This window comes from Labrus bergylta, chromosome 20, assembly GCF_963930695.1.
Source record: "Labrus bergylta chromosome 20, fLabBer1.1, whole genome shotgun sequence".
Taxonomy (NCBI): domain Eukaryota; kingdom Metazoa; phylum Chordata; class Actinopteri; order Labriformes; family Labridae; genus Labrus; species Labrus bergylta.
This window is the reverse complement of record NC_089214.1, coordinates 210,001-225,000: the sequence shown is the minus strand read 5'-3', so window position 1 is coordinate 225,000 and position 15,000 is coordinate 210,001. Positions and strand designations below refer to the sequence as shown.

Below are 15,000 nucleotides of genomic sequence, written 5' to 3'. Positions count from 1 at the left end.
GACGAGTCTACAGACACTCTCTCTACAGACAAGTCTAGAGTACACACTTTCTACAGACACTCTCTCTACAGACACACTCTCTACAGACGAGTCTACAGACACACTCTACAGATGAGTCTACAGACACACTCTACAGACGAGTCTAAAGACACACTCTCTACAGACGAGTCTACAGACACACTCTACAGATGAGTCTACAGACACACTCTCTACAGATGAGTCTACAGACACACTCTACAGACGAGTCTAAAGACACACTCTCTACAGACGAGTCTACAGTACACACTTTCTCCAGACGAGTCTACAGTACACACTTTCTCCAGACGAGTCTACAGTACACACTTTCTCCAGACGAGTCTACAGTACACACTTTCTACAGATGAGTCTACAGTACACACTTTTGTTGGGGTTGTATCAAGTCAACTTTGGTTATATTCTTTAATAATTATACTTAATTATTAATAATATAAATAAAGAAGGGGGGGGGGGAGATTACTTCGTCCCACGTGGTCGCCCTTCCGATGGCACACACCTAACAAAGGCCTAAATGTGGCCTTAAGGTCTAAAAGAGACTGAGTTCGGCCCTACACGATCTGTGTCTCTGAGGCGTCTGGATAGCCGCGAGTGTATAGATCTCTGTGCGTAATGGCGCGGTGGTGGAGTTGGTCTCCAGATGTACGTTTACACGGGAATGTGTGTGTGTGTGTTCGTAGAAGGGGAAATAAAAGAGAAATGCGTGCCTGAAGAGGCCGGATCACAGTCCGACTCCCGCGCCACAACTCGGAGTAATTCCCTTCATTCACAGAAACAAACCAATAGCCGAATTCAGGTTAATACGGCTTACACTGGCCTTTCTGATCAGAGGAGTAATACCCGGTTATAACGCTGTTACGCTAAACACATATAGGACGCAGCGGTCCGAAACAACAACAAGAGTTTTAAACAGTTAAAACTCAGGACGCAGGTCCAACAAAGATAGAAATTACAGTTTCTGCTTCGATCAACAATTGTTAAAAACACTCTCTAAAGCTAATTCTGCCCAGACCTAATTAAGCCTCACTTGTGAATCGCTTTGTCCGCGATTGGTGAAAGGAAAAGAGTCCGGTGATGGAGCAGATCTTCTGTCCGTCCTGGTGCAGAGGTGTCTGATGGCGGCGAGGGTCCCTTACGGCGAGAGCGGCTTCGTTGGTTCTCCGTCGAGTGGAAAGATGTCCTTTTGATGTCCTTTCGTTGCAGGACGGAATAAGACCGTTATCTTTCTGATAATCTGTTATAGTCTGACGCTCTCCGAGAAACTGAGATGCGTTCACTGGACAATCCGAGCTCGGAATTTAGAACACTGCCGGCCGCGGATTACCTGCGCGCCAAAAAAACTTAAAACAAAGGAAGATTGTTGCAGGAAACAGGAGATCTTCTTGGGTCTCCGAGCACCAGAAGTCAGCGCGTGAAAGAGATCGAGCAATGGAAGTCTTGGAGTTTTGTAGCCTGGCCTGCTCCATGGGGGGTCTACCTCAGGTCCCCTCCAATGAGGAGAGAGAGGTTCCGGTCCCCCCTTACTTCACGTGTAGGTGTGAAGTACCGCAGGGGATTCTGGGATTAAGAGTCCTTTTAGGCCTCTTTGTGATCTCAGTGAATAACTCAAATGAGGCTTTTACAGAGGTGCAGGCCCAAGTTCATTGTTTGACTGTCCTAAGCCTGTGTGGCCCAACACTTTCTACAGACACTCTCTCTACAGACGAGTCTATAGACACTCTCTCTACAGACGAGTCCATAGACACACACTCTACAGACGAGTCTACAGACACACTTTCTACAGACGAGTCTACAGACACTCTCTCTACAGACAAGTCTACAGTACACACTTTCTACAGACACTCTCTCTACAGACGAGTCTATAGACACTCTCTCTACAGACGAGTCCATAGACACACACTCTACAGACACACTCTACAGACGAGTCTAAAGACACACTCTCTACAGACGAGTCTACAGTACACACTTTCTCCAGACGAGTCTACAGTACACACTTTCTCCAGACGAGTCTACAGTACACACTTTCTACAGATGAGTCTACAGTACACACTCTCTACAGACGAGTCTACAGTACACACTTTCTCCAGACGAGTCTACAGTACACACTTTCTCCAGACGAGTCTACAGTACACACTTTCTCCAGATGAGTCTACAGTACACACTGTCTCCAGACGAGTCTACAGTACACACTTTCTACAGATGAGTCTACAGACACTCTCTCTACAGACGAGTCTACAAACACACTCTACAGACGAGTCTACAGACTCTCTCTACAGATGAGTCTACAGACACACTCTCTACAGACGAGTCTATAGACACACTCTACAGACGAGTCCATAGACACACTCTACAGACGAGTCTATAGACACACTCTCTACAGACGAGTCTACAGTACACACTTTCTACAGATGAGTCTACAGACACACTATCTACAGACGAGTCTACAAACACACTCTACAGACGAGTCTACAGACTCTCTCTACAGACGAGTCTACAGACACACTCTACAGACGAGTCTATAGACACTCTCTCTACAGACGAGTCTATAGACACACTCTACAGATGAGTCCATAGACACACTCTACAGACGAGTCTACATACACTCTCTCTACAGACAAGTCTACAGTACACACTTTCTACAGACACTCTCTCTACAGACGAGTCTATAGACACACTCTCTACAGACGAGTCTACAGTACACACTTTCTCCAGACGAGTCTACAGTACACACTTTCTCCAGACGAGTCTACAGTACACACTTTCTACAGATGAGTCTACAGACACTCTCTCTACAGACGAGTCTACAGACACACTCTACAGACGAGTCTATAGTCACTCTCTCTACAGACGAGTCTACAGTACACACTTTCTCCAGACGAGTCTACAGTACACACTCTCTACAGACGAGTCTACAGACACACTCTCTACAGACACGTCTACAGACGCACTCTACAAAAGTGTCCAAAGCGCACAGGTTATCCACAGGGGTACCTCAGGGGTCAGTGCTTGGTCCCCTTCTCTTCTCCATATACACAGGCCCACTTGTTCAATAATCCGCTCTCATGGCTTCTCATACCACTGCTATGCTGACGATAACCCAGCTCTTCCTGTCATTCCCGCCAGACGATGTCACGGTCTCTGCAAGAATCACGTCGTGTGTGTGTGTGTGTGTGTGTGTGTGTGTGTGTGTGTGTGTGTGTGTGTGTGTGTGTGTGTGTGTGTGTGTGTGTGTGTGTGTGTGTGTGTGTGTGTGTGTGTGTGTGTGTGTGTGTGTGTGTGTGTGTGTGTGTGTGTGTGTGTGTGTGTGTGTGTGTGTGTGTGTGTGTGTGTGTGTGTGTGTGTGTGTGTGTGTGTGTGTGTGTGTGTGTGTGTAATCAACCATCTGATGTCTTACCTGTGTGCGTGCAGATGGCGGAAACGGTGAAGTACGTGGACGATGAACATAAGAGCATATTCTTGAAGCTGCTGAACGAACAGCGTCTGGAGGGCGAGCACTGTGACATTGCAGTCGTGGTCGAAGACGTCAAGTTCAGAGCTCACCGTTGTGTGCTTGCCGCCTGCTCCAACTACTTCAAAAAACTCTTCAAAAAACACGAGGTACTGCATCAGTACTACACACTGAATACACACAGCACGGGGTAATGACTTACCTGTACTGACTCATCTTTAATGACTCTTTGTTATGACTCACCTGTAATGACTCTTTGTAATGACTCTTTGTAAGGACTCTTTGTTATGACTCACCTTTAATGACTCTTTGTAATGACTCTTTGTTATGACTCACCTGTAATGACTCACCTGTAATGACTCTTTGTAATGACTCTTTGTTATGACACACCTTTAATGACTCTTTTGTTATGACTCACCTTTAATGACTCTTTGTAATTACTCTTTGTAATTACTCTTTGTAATGACTCTTTGTAATTACTCTTTATGACTCACCTGTAATGACTCTTTGTTGTGACTCAACTGTAGTGACTCTTTGTTATGACTCACCTGTAATGACTCACCTGTTATGACTCTTTATTATGACTCACCTGTAATGACTCTTTGTTATGACTCACCTGTAATGGCTCACCTGTTATGACTCTCTTAGTAATGACTCACCTGTGTGTGTGTCCTCAGGTGGATAACTCTTCAGTGATAGAGATCGATTTCATTCGCTCAGATATCTTCGAGGAAGTGTTGAACTACATGTACACCGCCAAAATTTCTGTCAAAAAGAGAGACGTCAACCTAATGATGTCATCAGGTCAGATCCTCGGCATCCGCTTTCTCGACAAGCTCTGCTCCCAGGTAACACACACACTGGTAACACATACACACAGGTAACATACACACAGGTAACACAGACACAGAGGTAACACACACACAGGTAACATACACACAGGTAACACATACACACACACACACAGGTAATACATACACACACACACACACACACACACACACACACACACACACACACACACAGGTAACATACACACACACACAGGTAACACACACACAGGTAACATACACACACAGGTAACACAGACACAGAGGTAACACACACACACACACACAGGTAACATACACACACAGGTAACACATACACAGGTAACACATATACACACAGGTAACACATACACACACAGGTAACACAGACACAGAGGTAACACACACACACACAGGTAACACATACACACACAGGTAACACACACACACATAGGTAACACACACACAGGTAACACACACAAGGTGACCTTCTCTGTGTAACTATAGCAACCAGTACATGATATAAAGAGATGCATTAAGTCATTAAAACTGTGACACCAGTGATACTGCCAGTGTCACCTGTACTACAGATAATGCTCCTCCCTCTGTCTGATGTTTCATGTGTCCTCAGAAACGAGACATGTCGTCAGAGGACAAAGAGAAGTTTCCTTATGACATAGTAAAGATGGCGCTGCCACCCGAAGCCCAGCTCGCCGCTGACTCCGAGGTATTTATAACCTCACACACACACTGATCAATAACCTCACACACACACTGATCAATAACCTCACACCCTGATCAATAACCTCACACACACACACACACACACTGATCAATAACCTCACACACACTCTGATCAGTAACCTCACACACACTGATCAATAACCTCACACACACACACACACACACACTGATCAATAACCTCACACACACTCTGATCAGTAACCTCACACACTGATCAATAACCTCACACACACACTGATCAATAACCTCACACACACACTGATCAATAACCTCACACACACTCTGATCAATAACCTCACACACACTCTGATCAATAACCTCACACACACTCTGATCAATAACCTCACACACACACTGATCAATAACCTCACACACACTCTGATCAATAACCTCACACACACACACACACACACTGCTCAATAACCTCACACACACTATTCAATAACCTCACACACACACACACACACACACACACACACACACACACTGATCAATAACCTCACACACACATTATTCAATAACCACACACACTGATCAATAATTTGTGTGTTTGTTTGTGTACAGGTGCTCGGGGAGCATGATGACACACCGACCACAGATGATCTGGTCGAGGCATCATCCAATCAGGAGCTGGATAAGTCTCCAAGTGCAGCACTGCGTGTTCAGGAAGCGATCTTGAAAGAACTGACCAATGAGGACGTACACAAGGTAAGCACATCGAGCACGCAGACTTTCATCAAAAATGTCCTTAACAAAGATATCATACAGGAAAACATTTAAACACTTTTCCAGGTGACTTGCTACGACCAGGATGTGGTTACAGAGTTGGAGGCGGAGCCTAAAGACTTGGGGGCAGAGCACCACGCCACACAGACGCTCACATTTACAGACAGCATGGGGGAGGTGAAGGACGAGCAGCCACCTGGCTGGTCTAACACCACGGCTGACATGAAGTTTGAATATCTGCTTTACGGAACTCGCGAGCAGCTCGCCTGCCAGGTGTGCGGAAAGACCTTCCTGGATGAGAGCAGGCTCAGGTACGAAATATTTAAAGATTCAGACCTGGTTGACTCATCTAGTAGAATCACCTAGTGGACTCAATTGGTAGACACAAATAGCTGACCTGTCGGACTCACCTGGTACATCCACCTGTCACATCCACCTGTTGGGCACACCAGCCTGACTCTACTGGTGGACAAAACTGGTAAATTTACCTGGCTGACTTGCCTGGTACTCCCCCCAGGTTGACTTGCCTGGTGGACTTGCCTGGCTGACTCGCCTGGTACTCCCACCAGGTTGACTTGCCTAGTACTCCCACCAGGTTGACTTGCCTGGTGGACTCGCCTGGCTGACTCGCCTGGTACTCCCACCAGGTTGACTTGCCTGGTGGACTCGCCTGGCACTCCCCCCAGGTTGACTTACCTGGTGGACTTGCCTGGCTGACTCGCCTGCTACTCCCCCCAGGTTGACTTGCCTGGTGGACTTGCCTGGCACTCCCCCCAGGTTGACTTGCCTGGTGGACTTGCCTGGCACTCCCCCCAGGTTGACTCGCCTGTTGGACTCGCCTGGTATTCCCCCCATGCTGACTTGCCTGGTACTCCCCCCAGGTTGACTTGCCTGTTGGACTCGCCTGGCTGACTCGCCTGGTACTCCCCCCAAGTTGACTTGCCTGGTGGACTCGCCTGGCTGACTCGCCTGGCACTCCCCCCAAGTTGACTTGCCTGGTGGACTCGCCTGGCTGACTCACCTGGTACTCCCCCCCAGGTTGACTTGTCTGGTGGACTCGCCTGGTACTCCCCCCAAGCTGACTTGCCTGGTGGACTTGCCTGGCTGACTCACCTGGCTGACTCGCCTGGTACTCCCCCCAAGTGGACTCGCCTGGCTGACTTGCCTGGTGCTCCCACCAGGTTGACTTGCCTGGCTGACTCGCCTGGCTGACTCGCCTGGTACTCCCCCCAAGTTGACTTGCCTGGTGCACTCGCCTGGCTGACTCACCGGGTACTCCCCCCATGTTGACTTGCCTGGTGGACTCGCCTGGTATTCCCCCCATGTTGACTTGCCTGGTGGACTTGCCTGGCTGACTCTACTGGTACTCCCCCCTGGCTGACTCGCCTAGTACTCCCCCCAGGTTGACTTACCTGGTGGACTTGCCTGGCTGACTCGCCTGGTACTCCCCCCAGGTTAACTTGCCTGGTGGACTCACCTGGCTGACTCTACTGGTACTCTCCCCTGGCTGACTCGCCTGGTACTCCCCCCTGGTTGACTCGCCTGTTGGACTCCCCTGGCTGACTCGCCTGGTACTCCCCCCTGGTTGACTCGCCTGGTGGACTCGCCTGGCTGACTCGCCTGGTACTCCCCCCAGGTTGACTTGCCTGGTGGACTCGCCTGGCTGACTCGCCTGGTACTCCCCCCAGGTTGACTTGCCTGGTGGACTCGCCTGGTACTCCCCCCAGGTTGACTTGCCTGTTGGACTCACCTGGCTGACTCGCCTGCTACTCCCCCCAGGTTGACTTGCCTGGTGGACTTGCCTGGCACTCCCCCCAGGTTGACTTGCCTGGTGGACTTGCCTGGCTGACTCGCCTGCTACTCCCCCCAGGTTGACTTGCCTGGTGGACTCGCCTGGCTGACTCGCCTGGTACTCCCCCCAGGTTGACTTGCCTGGTGGACTCGCCTGGTACTCCCCCCAGGTTGACTTGCCTGTTGGACTCACCTGGCTGACTCGCCTGCTACTCCCCCCAGGTTGACTTGCCTGGTGGACTTGCCTGGCACTCCCCCCAGGTTGACTTGCCTGGTGGACTTGCCTGGCTGACTCGCCTGGTGCTCCCCCCAGGTTAACTTGCCTGGTGGACTCACCTGGCTGACTCGCCTGGTACTCCCCCCAAGTTGACTTGCCTGTTGGACTTGCCTAGCTGACTTGCCTGGTACTCCCCCCAGGTTGACTTGCCTGGTGGACTCGCCTGGCTGACTCGCCTGGTACTCCCCCCAGGTTGACTTGCCTGGTGGACTCGCCTGGTACTCCCCCCAGGTTGACTTGCCTGTTGGACTCACCTGGCTGACTCGCCTGCTACTCCCCCCAGGTTGACTTGCCTGGTGGACTCGCCTGGCACTCCCCCCAGGTTGACTTGCCTGGTGGACTTGCCTGGCACTCCCCCCAGGTTGACTTGCCTGGTGGACTCGCCTGGCACTCCCCCCAGGTTGACTTGCCTGGTGGACTTGCCTGGCACTCCCCCCAGGTTGACTTGCCTGGTGGACTTGCCTGGCTGACTCGCCTGGCACTCCCCCCAGGTTGACTTGCCTGGTGGACTTGCCTGGCTGACTCGCCTGGTACTCCCCCCAGGTTGACTTGCCTGGTGGACTCGCCTGGCACTCCCCCCAGGTTGACTTGCCTGGTGGACTTGCCTGGCTGACTCGCCTGGTAATCCCCCCAGGTTGACTTGCCTGGTGGACTTGCCTGGCTGACTCTCCTGGTACTCCCCCCAGGTTAACTTGCCTGGTATTCCCCCCTGGCTGACTCGCCTGGTGTTCCCCCCTGGTTGACTCGCCTGTTGGACTTGCCTGGTACTCCCCCCAGGTTGACTTGCCTGTAGGACTCACCTGGCTGACTCGCCTGGCACTCCCCCCAGGTTGACTTGCCTGGTGGACTCGCCTGGCACTCCCCCCAGGTTGACTTGCCTGGTGGACTCGCCTGGTACTCCCCCCAGGTTGACTTGCCTGGTGGACTCGCCTGGTACTCCCCCCAGGTTGACTTGCCTGTTGGACTCACCTGGCTGACTCGCCTGCTACTCCCCCCAGGTTGACTTGCCTGGTGGACTCGCCTGGCACTCCCCCCAGGTTGACTTGCCTGTTGGACTCGCCTGGCACTCCCCCCAGGTTGACTTGCCTGGTGGACTCGCCTGGTACTCCCCCCAGGTTGACTTGCCTGGTGGACTCGCCTGGTACTCCCCCCAGGTTGACTTGCCTGGTGGACTTGCCTGGCACTCCCCCCAGGTTGACTTGCCTGGTGGACTTGCCTGGCTGACTCGCCTGGTAATCCCCCCAGGTTGACTTGCCTGGTGGACTCGCCTGGCACTCCCCCCAGGTTGACTTGCCTGGTGGACTTGCCTGGCACTCCCCCCAGGTTGACTTGCCTGGTGGACTTGCCTGGCTGACTCGCCTGGCACTCCCCCCAGGTTGACTTGCCTGGTGGACTTGCCTGGCTGACTCGCCTGGTACTCCCCCCAGGTTGACTTGCCTGGTGGACTCGCCTGGCACTCCCCCCAGGTTGACTTGCCTGGTGGACTTGCCTGGCTGACTCGCCTGGTAATCCCCCCAGGTTGACTTGCCTGGTGGACTTGCCTGGCTGACTCTCCTGGTACTCCCCCCAGGTTAACTTGCCTGGTATTCCCCCCTGGCTGACTCGCCTGGTGTTCCCCCCTGGTTGACTCGCCTGTTGGACTTGCCTGGTACTCCCCCCAGGTTGACTTGCCTGTAGGACTCACCTGGCTGACTCGCCTGGTACTCCCCCCAGGTTAACTTGCCTGGTGGACTCACCTGGTTGACTCTACTGGTGGACACAACTGGTACACTTACCTTGCTGATTCACCTGTTCTCTTTGCTGTCAGGAAACATGAGAAGCTTCACTCGGCCGAGCGTCCATTCGCCTGTGAGATCTGCTCCAAAGCTTTCACCACCCATGCTCACCTGAAAGGTAAGCACACACCTGTGCTCTGTGATGTCATCAGGTACAGTACCATATAATAGTATAACATATGAAGGACGTCTCATGGCAGAAGTTTTGATCACTGATGGACTTTTTGGCCCTGCCCTCACCTGTTTGTTCAGAACACCTGAAGATTCACACCGGCTTCAAACCATACAGGTGTGATGTTTGTGGGAAATCATTTATTCGAGCTCCGGACCTGAAAAAACATGAACGAGTTCACAGCAACGAGAGGCCGTTCGCCTGTCAGATGTGTGACAAGGTCAGCTTACCTGTCTGTCTCTCACCTGTTGTGTCTGTCTGTCTTCCTTCCTCTTGACTCTTTTACATCACCTGTATGTCTCTCTTTCACCTGTCTGTCTGCAGGCGTTTAAACACAAATCTCACCTGAAGGATCACGAGCGGAGACATCGAGGAGAGAAACCGTTCGTCTGTCCGTCCTGCACTAAGGCCTTCGCCAAGGTAACAGTTCTACTGCTGTATCCATCCTGCACACCTGTGCTAATACTACACTACTGCTGTATTCATCCTGCACACCTGTGCTAATACAACACTACTGCTGTATCATACTGCACACCTGCACTAATACTACACTACTGCTGTATTCATCCTGCACACCTGTGCTAATACTACACTACTGCTGTATCATACTGCACACCTGTGCTAATACTACACTACTGCTGTATTCATCCTGCACACCTGTGCTAATACTACACTACTACTGCTGTATCCATCCTGCACACCTGTACTAATACTACACTACTGCTGTATCCTTCCTGTTCTCCTGATATTACTACTAAAATGACTAATACTACTAACACTCCTACTCGATAGAATTGTGGTTACCACAGAGCTGCTCCTCTGTTTGTGTAATGGTTACCACAGAGCTCCTCCTCTGTCTGTGTAATGGTTACCACAGAGCTGCTCCTCTGTCGGTGTCTTCTGTCTGTGTCCATGGTTACTACAGAGCAGCTCCTCTGTCTGTGTAATGGTTACCACAGAGCTGCTCCTCTGTCGGTGTAATGGTTACCACAGAGCTGCTCCTCTGTCGGTGTAATGGTTACCACAGAGCTGCTCCTCTGTCGGTGTCCATGGTTACCACAGAGCTGCTCCTCTGTCTGTGTAATGGTTACCACAGAGCTGCTCCTCTGTCTGTGTAATGGTTACCACAGAGCTGCTCCTCTGTCTGTGTAATGGTTACCACAGAGCTCCTCCTCTGTCTGTGTAATGGTTACCACAGAGCTCCTCCTCTGTCTGTGTCCATGGTTACCACAGAGCTGCTCCTCTGTCTGTGTAATGGTTACCACAGAGCTGCTCCTCTGTCTGTGTAATGGTTACCACAGAGCTGCTCCTCTGTCTGTGTAATGGTTACCACAGAGCTCCTCCTCTGTCTGTGTAATGGTTACCACAGAGCTGCTCCTCTGTTGGTGTCCATGGTTACCACAGAGCTGCTCCTCTGTCTGTGTCCATGGTTACCACAGAGCCTCTGTTGGTGTCCATGGTTACTACAGAGCAGCTCCTCTGTCTGTGTCCATGGTTACCACAGAGCCTCTGTTGGTGTCCATGGTTACCGCAGAGCAGCTACCACTTTAAAGTGAACACGGCATGTTGTAGTGCTGTCCAAACATCTGACAGACCGCACTGAATCAGCTGTGAGAGAGTGACATTGTTTATGGTGTGGCTGAGTGTGTACGTGTGGTGCATTCAGGGTCTGTCTGTATTTTCAGGCGTCAGATCTGAAACGTCATGAGAACAACATGCACAGTGAGAGGAAGCAGCTGAACCCTCTGCAGAGCGACACGGAAACGCTGCAGGCCGCCGCCATGGCTGCCGAGGAGCAACACCTGGACGCCATCAGCTGCTCCTAGCACCTCCTCCTCTTCCTCTTCTCCTCTTCCTCCTCCTCTCCTCCTCTTCTTCTTCCTCTCCTCCTCTCCTCTTCCTCTCCTCTTCCTCTCCTCCTCTCCTCTTCCTCTTACTCTCCTCTCCCTCCTCCTCCTCTCCTCTTCCTCTCCTCCTCTCCTCTTCCTCTTACTCTCCTCTCCCTCCTCCTCTTCCTCTCCTCCTCCTCTCCTCTTCCTCCTCCTCTTCTTCCTTTCCTCTTACTCTCCTCTCCCTCCTCTTCCTCTCCTCCTCCTCTCCTCTTCCTCCTCCTCTTCTTACTCTCCTCTCCCTCCTCCTCTTCCTCTCCTCCTCCTCTCCTCTTCCTCCTCCCCCTGTAACTATCAAGTTGATTATATTTTGTATCTTTTTAAGTTGATATAAATGAAGTTCTGTGTTAAAGTGTTTTTTTCCTGCTCTGAAAACTGAACATGAACTGATGACCTCACCGATCATGTGATGACATGGCCGACCTCTCCAGGCTTCATGTATGATTTGTAAATAAGTGTCTTTGTAAATGATCTGGAGGTTTTTTATGGTTGGATGTTTGTGCTGTAATAAATCTGTTCTGCTCAGTTTCATGAGCAGAGCCGCTCTTTGAATATCGTCTCTTTTTATTCTCCTTCAGAGAGGAAGTGACATCACAGTCTATTTCAATATCAAACTGTGACCAGCAGGTGGAGACAAAACACTAGCAGCTGTGATGATCAGTGACAACAAAGACGACAACAGTTCAACTATCATAAAACATTCTTTATTGTTTTCAGCTTTTCATTAAAAAACAAAGGAATACTGATGATGTCACACCTGTGATGTCACACCCTGATGGTAGAGTAACATTCACACCCCGCCTACCAAGCAGGGGGAGCAACAAGGACACATGGGACATTGAACCCTACCCACTGAGCCACAGACGTCCACATGGCACACTCCAGGTAGTTAGACCAGCTGTCAGGAGGTGAGACAGGTCAGGCACGGACATTGAGACAGGTGATGAGACATTCTATGTGTCACAGTTTAATCAGCCAATCACAGTGAGGATTCACTCTGAAGACGTCCAGCAGCAAGCAGTCAGGATGGAGACGACGCTCAGCTGAGAGAGAGAGACAGGGAGAGAGAGAGAGACAGGCAGAGAGAGAGAGGCAGAGAGAGAGAGAGAGAGAGAGACAGGCAGAGAGAGAGAGACAGGTAGAGAGAGAGAGAGAGAGAGAGACAGGTAGAGAGAGAGACAGGCAGAGAGAGAGAGGCAGAGAGAGAGAGAGAGACAGGCAGAGAGAGAGAGACAGGTAGAGAGAGAGAGACAGGCAGAGAGAGAGACAGGTAGAGAGAGACAGGCAGAGAGAGAGAGACAGGTAGAGACAGGCAGAGAGAGAGGCAGAGAGAGAGAGACAGGTAGAGAGAGACAGGCAGAGAGAGAGAGGCAGAGAGAGAGAGAGAGACAGGCAGAGAGAGAGAGACAGGTAGAGAGAGAGAGACAGGCAGAGAGAGACAGGTAGAGAGAGACAGGCAGAGAGAGAGAGAGACAGGCAAAGAGACAGGCAGAGAGAGAGACAGGTTTTAATACGAACACTAACGTGTAAAGAAATAGTTTCTGTTTGTTTTCACTCACTGATGTTTCCTCCCACTTCATACAGGTGCTGAACAGGTGAGCTGAGAGAGAGAGAGCACTTTATTAGTAATATTCGTTCGCGTGTGTGCGTGTGTGTGTGTGTGTGTGTGTGTTACCTGCTGTCAAACTCGAAGCGAGTGGTGACGTCTCTAGCTGTTGTCTGTCCATCAAGCTGTATCGCCATGGAAACCTTGGTGTGCAGAGGGGCGTGTACCCGGATCACACCTTCACACAATTCTGTGATCTACACACAAACAGCACACACACATATAGGAGTGGTGATACAAAGGTAAACAGGTGAGGGGAGGAGGTGGAGCTTATGAAGAGTCTCTGTGTCACCTGGTCTCTATCTCACCTGGTCTCTATTTCACCTGGTCTCTGTGTCACCTGGTCTCTATTTCACCTGGTCTCTGTGTCGCCTGGTCTCTTATCTCACCTGGTCTCTATCTCACCTGGTCTCTATTTCACCTGGTCTCTGTGTCACCTGGTCTCTATCTCACCTGGTCTCTGTGTCACCTGGTCTCTATCTCACCTGGTCTCTGTATCACCTGGTCTCTATCTCACCTGGTCTCTGTGTCACCTGGTCTCTATCTCACCTGGTGTCTATATCAGCTGGTCTCTATCTCACCTGGTGTCTATCTCACCTGGTCTCTGTCTCACCTGGTCTCTGTGTCACCTGGTCTCTATCTCACCTGGTGTCTATCTCACCTAGTCTCTATCTCACCTGGTGTCTATCTCACCTGGTCTCTATCTCACCTGATCTCTGTGTCACCTGGTCTCTATCTCACCTGGTATCTATCTCCCTGGTCTCTGTATCACCTGGTCTATATCTCACCTGTTATCTTTCTCACCTGTTATCTGTCTCACCTGGTCTCTATCTCACCTGGTCTCTATCTCACCTGGTGTCTGTGGTTTTTGTCGTTCTTCCTCCTCAGCAGGCGTCTCTTGGGCTTGCTCAGACCAAGCTGTCTCTGATTGGATGCCTGGTTCACCTGTCTCACCTGGGACATTAGGAAGTTTGGGATCTACCAGAGAAAACAAGAAGTGATGTCACAGACAGCTGAGGCAGTGGTGTCACTAAGGCAGTGCAGGTGTGTGTCCTCTAACTCACTGTCCAAAGCAGGTCCTGGTGTGTGATCATCAATCGAACCAGGTGAGCTCCGCCCACCGCCTCCTCCATCTCTTCCTGTTGCCTGATGACAGAGGGCTTGTTGCCATGGTGATGCCAGGAGAACAAGTTTGGTGCCATTACCATAGAGACATTCCACAGGGACATCCTGTTCTGGTCCTGATGAGAGACCACTTTACGCAGAAACACCAGCAGGGCCTGTTACCATGGAAATACGGCCAGATTATCTGTTACCATGGAAACAGAGCCAGGTTGTTTGTAAACATGGCAAAAATAATCCAGGTGCACCTAACATCTGATGGTAGATAACGGTATAAAGATATTACAGCTGAATGCTCTCCTCTGACCACACCCACCTGTCATGTCAGTATTCTGAAGTACACCTATAATGGAGGGTCAATATGAAAAACTGTCTTCACAAAGCTCAGGTGAGACAATGTGACCACCTGACTGTTGTTACACCTGAAGAACACCTGTTGACTGTTTTCTGTCAGCAGACACACTGATATTTTGTTGTGGTATGTGTGTGTATGTGTGTGTGTGTGTGTGGATTTACTCTGAGTGTGTGTCTGTGAGCTTCAGGAAGCAACAAGCAGAGCATCTGCAGAGCCTGAACCTGATGGACCACAGAGGAGACACCTGTGAAAC

The 15,000-nt window shown here is 50.6% G+C and overlaps 2 protein-coding genes across 7 annotated transcripts in view; one reads left to right on the top strand and one right to left on the bottom strand.

The window, feature by feature from the left end:
* zbtb14 (zinc finger and BTB domain containing 14) overlaps nt 1-12,216 on the top strand; it is a 15,559-nt gene extending 3,343 nt beyond the window's left edge. For both annotated transcript variants that reach the window (XM_020657535.3, XM_065948823.1), the window contains exons 2-10: nt 3,442-3,630; nt 4,159-4,329; nt 4,922-5,017; nt 5,599-5,742; nt 5,827-6,071; nt 9,636-9,721; nt 9,856-9,995; nt 10,100-10,195; nt 11,461-12,216. In XM_020657535.3, coding sequence (XP_020513191.1) covers nt 3,442-3,630; nt 4,159-4,329; nt 4,922-5,017; nt 5,599-5,742; nt 5,827-6,071; nt 9,636-9,721; nt 9,856-9,995; nt 10,100-10,195; nt 11,461-11,601 — 1,308 coding nt within the window. In that variant the 3' untranslated portion in view covers nt 11,602-12,216. The remainder of the gene's footprint in view (nt 1-3,441; nt 3,631-4,158; nt 4,330-4,921; nt 5,018-5,598; nt 5,743-5,826; nt 6,072-9,635; nt 9,722-9,855; nt 9,996-10,099; nt 10,196-11,460) is intronic.
* Nucleotides 12,217-12,352: 136 nt separating this feature from the next.
* arhgap28 (Rho GTPase activating protein 28) overlaps nt 12,353-15,000 on the bottom strand; it is a 13,097-nt gene continuing 10,449 nt past the window's right edge. For all 5 annotated transcript variants that reach the window (XM_065948820.1, XM_065948819.1, XM_065948817.1 and 2 more), the window contains 6 exons: nt 14,909-14,991; nt 14,335-14,550; nt 14,123-14,248; nt 13,340-13,467; nt 13,224-13,264; nt 12,353-12,707 (listed from right to left, as the gene is read on the bottom strand). In XM_065948820.1, the coding sequence (XP_065804892.1) occupies nt 12,625-12,707; nt 13,224-13,264; nt 13,340-13,467; nt 14,123-14,248; nt 14,335-14,550; nt 14,909-14,991 (677 nt within the window). In that variant the 3' untranslated portion in view covers nt 12,353-12,624. The remainder of the gene's footprint in view (nt 12,708-13,223; nt 13,265-13,339; nt 13,468-14,122; nt 14,249-14,334; nt 14,551-14,908; nt 14,992-15,000) is intronic.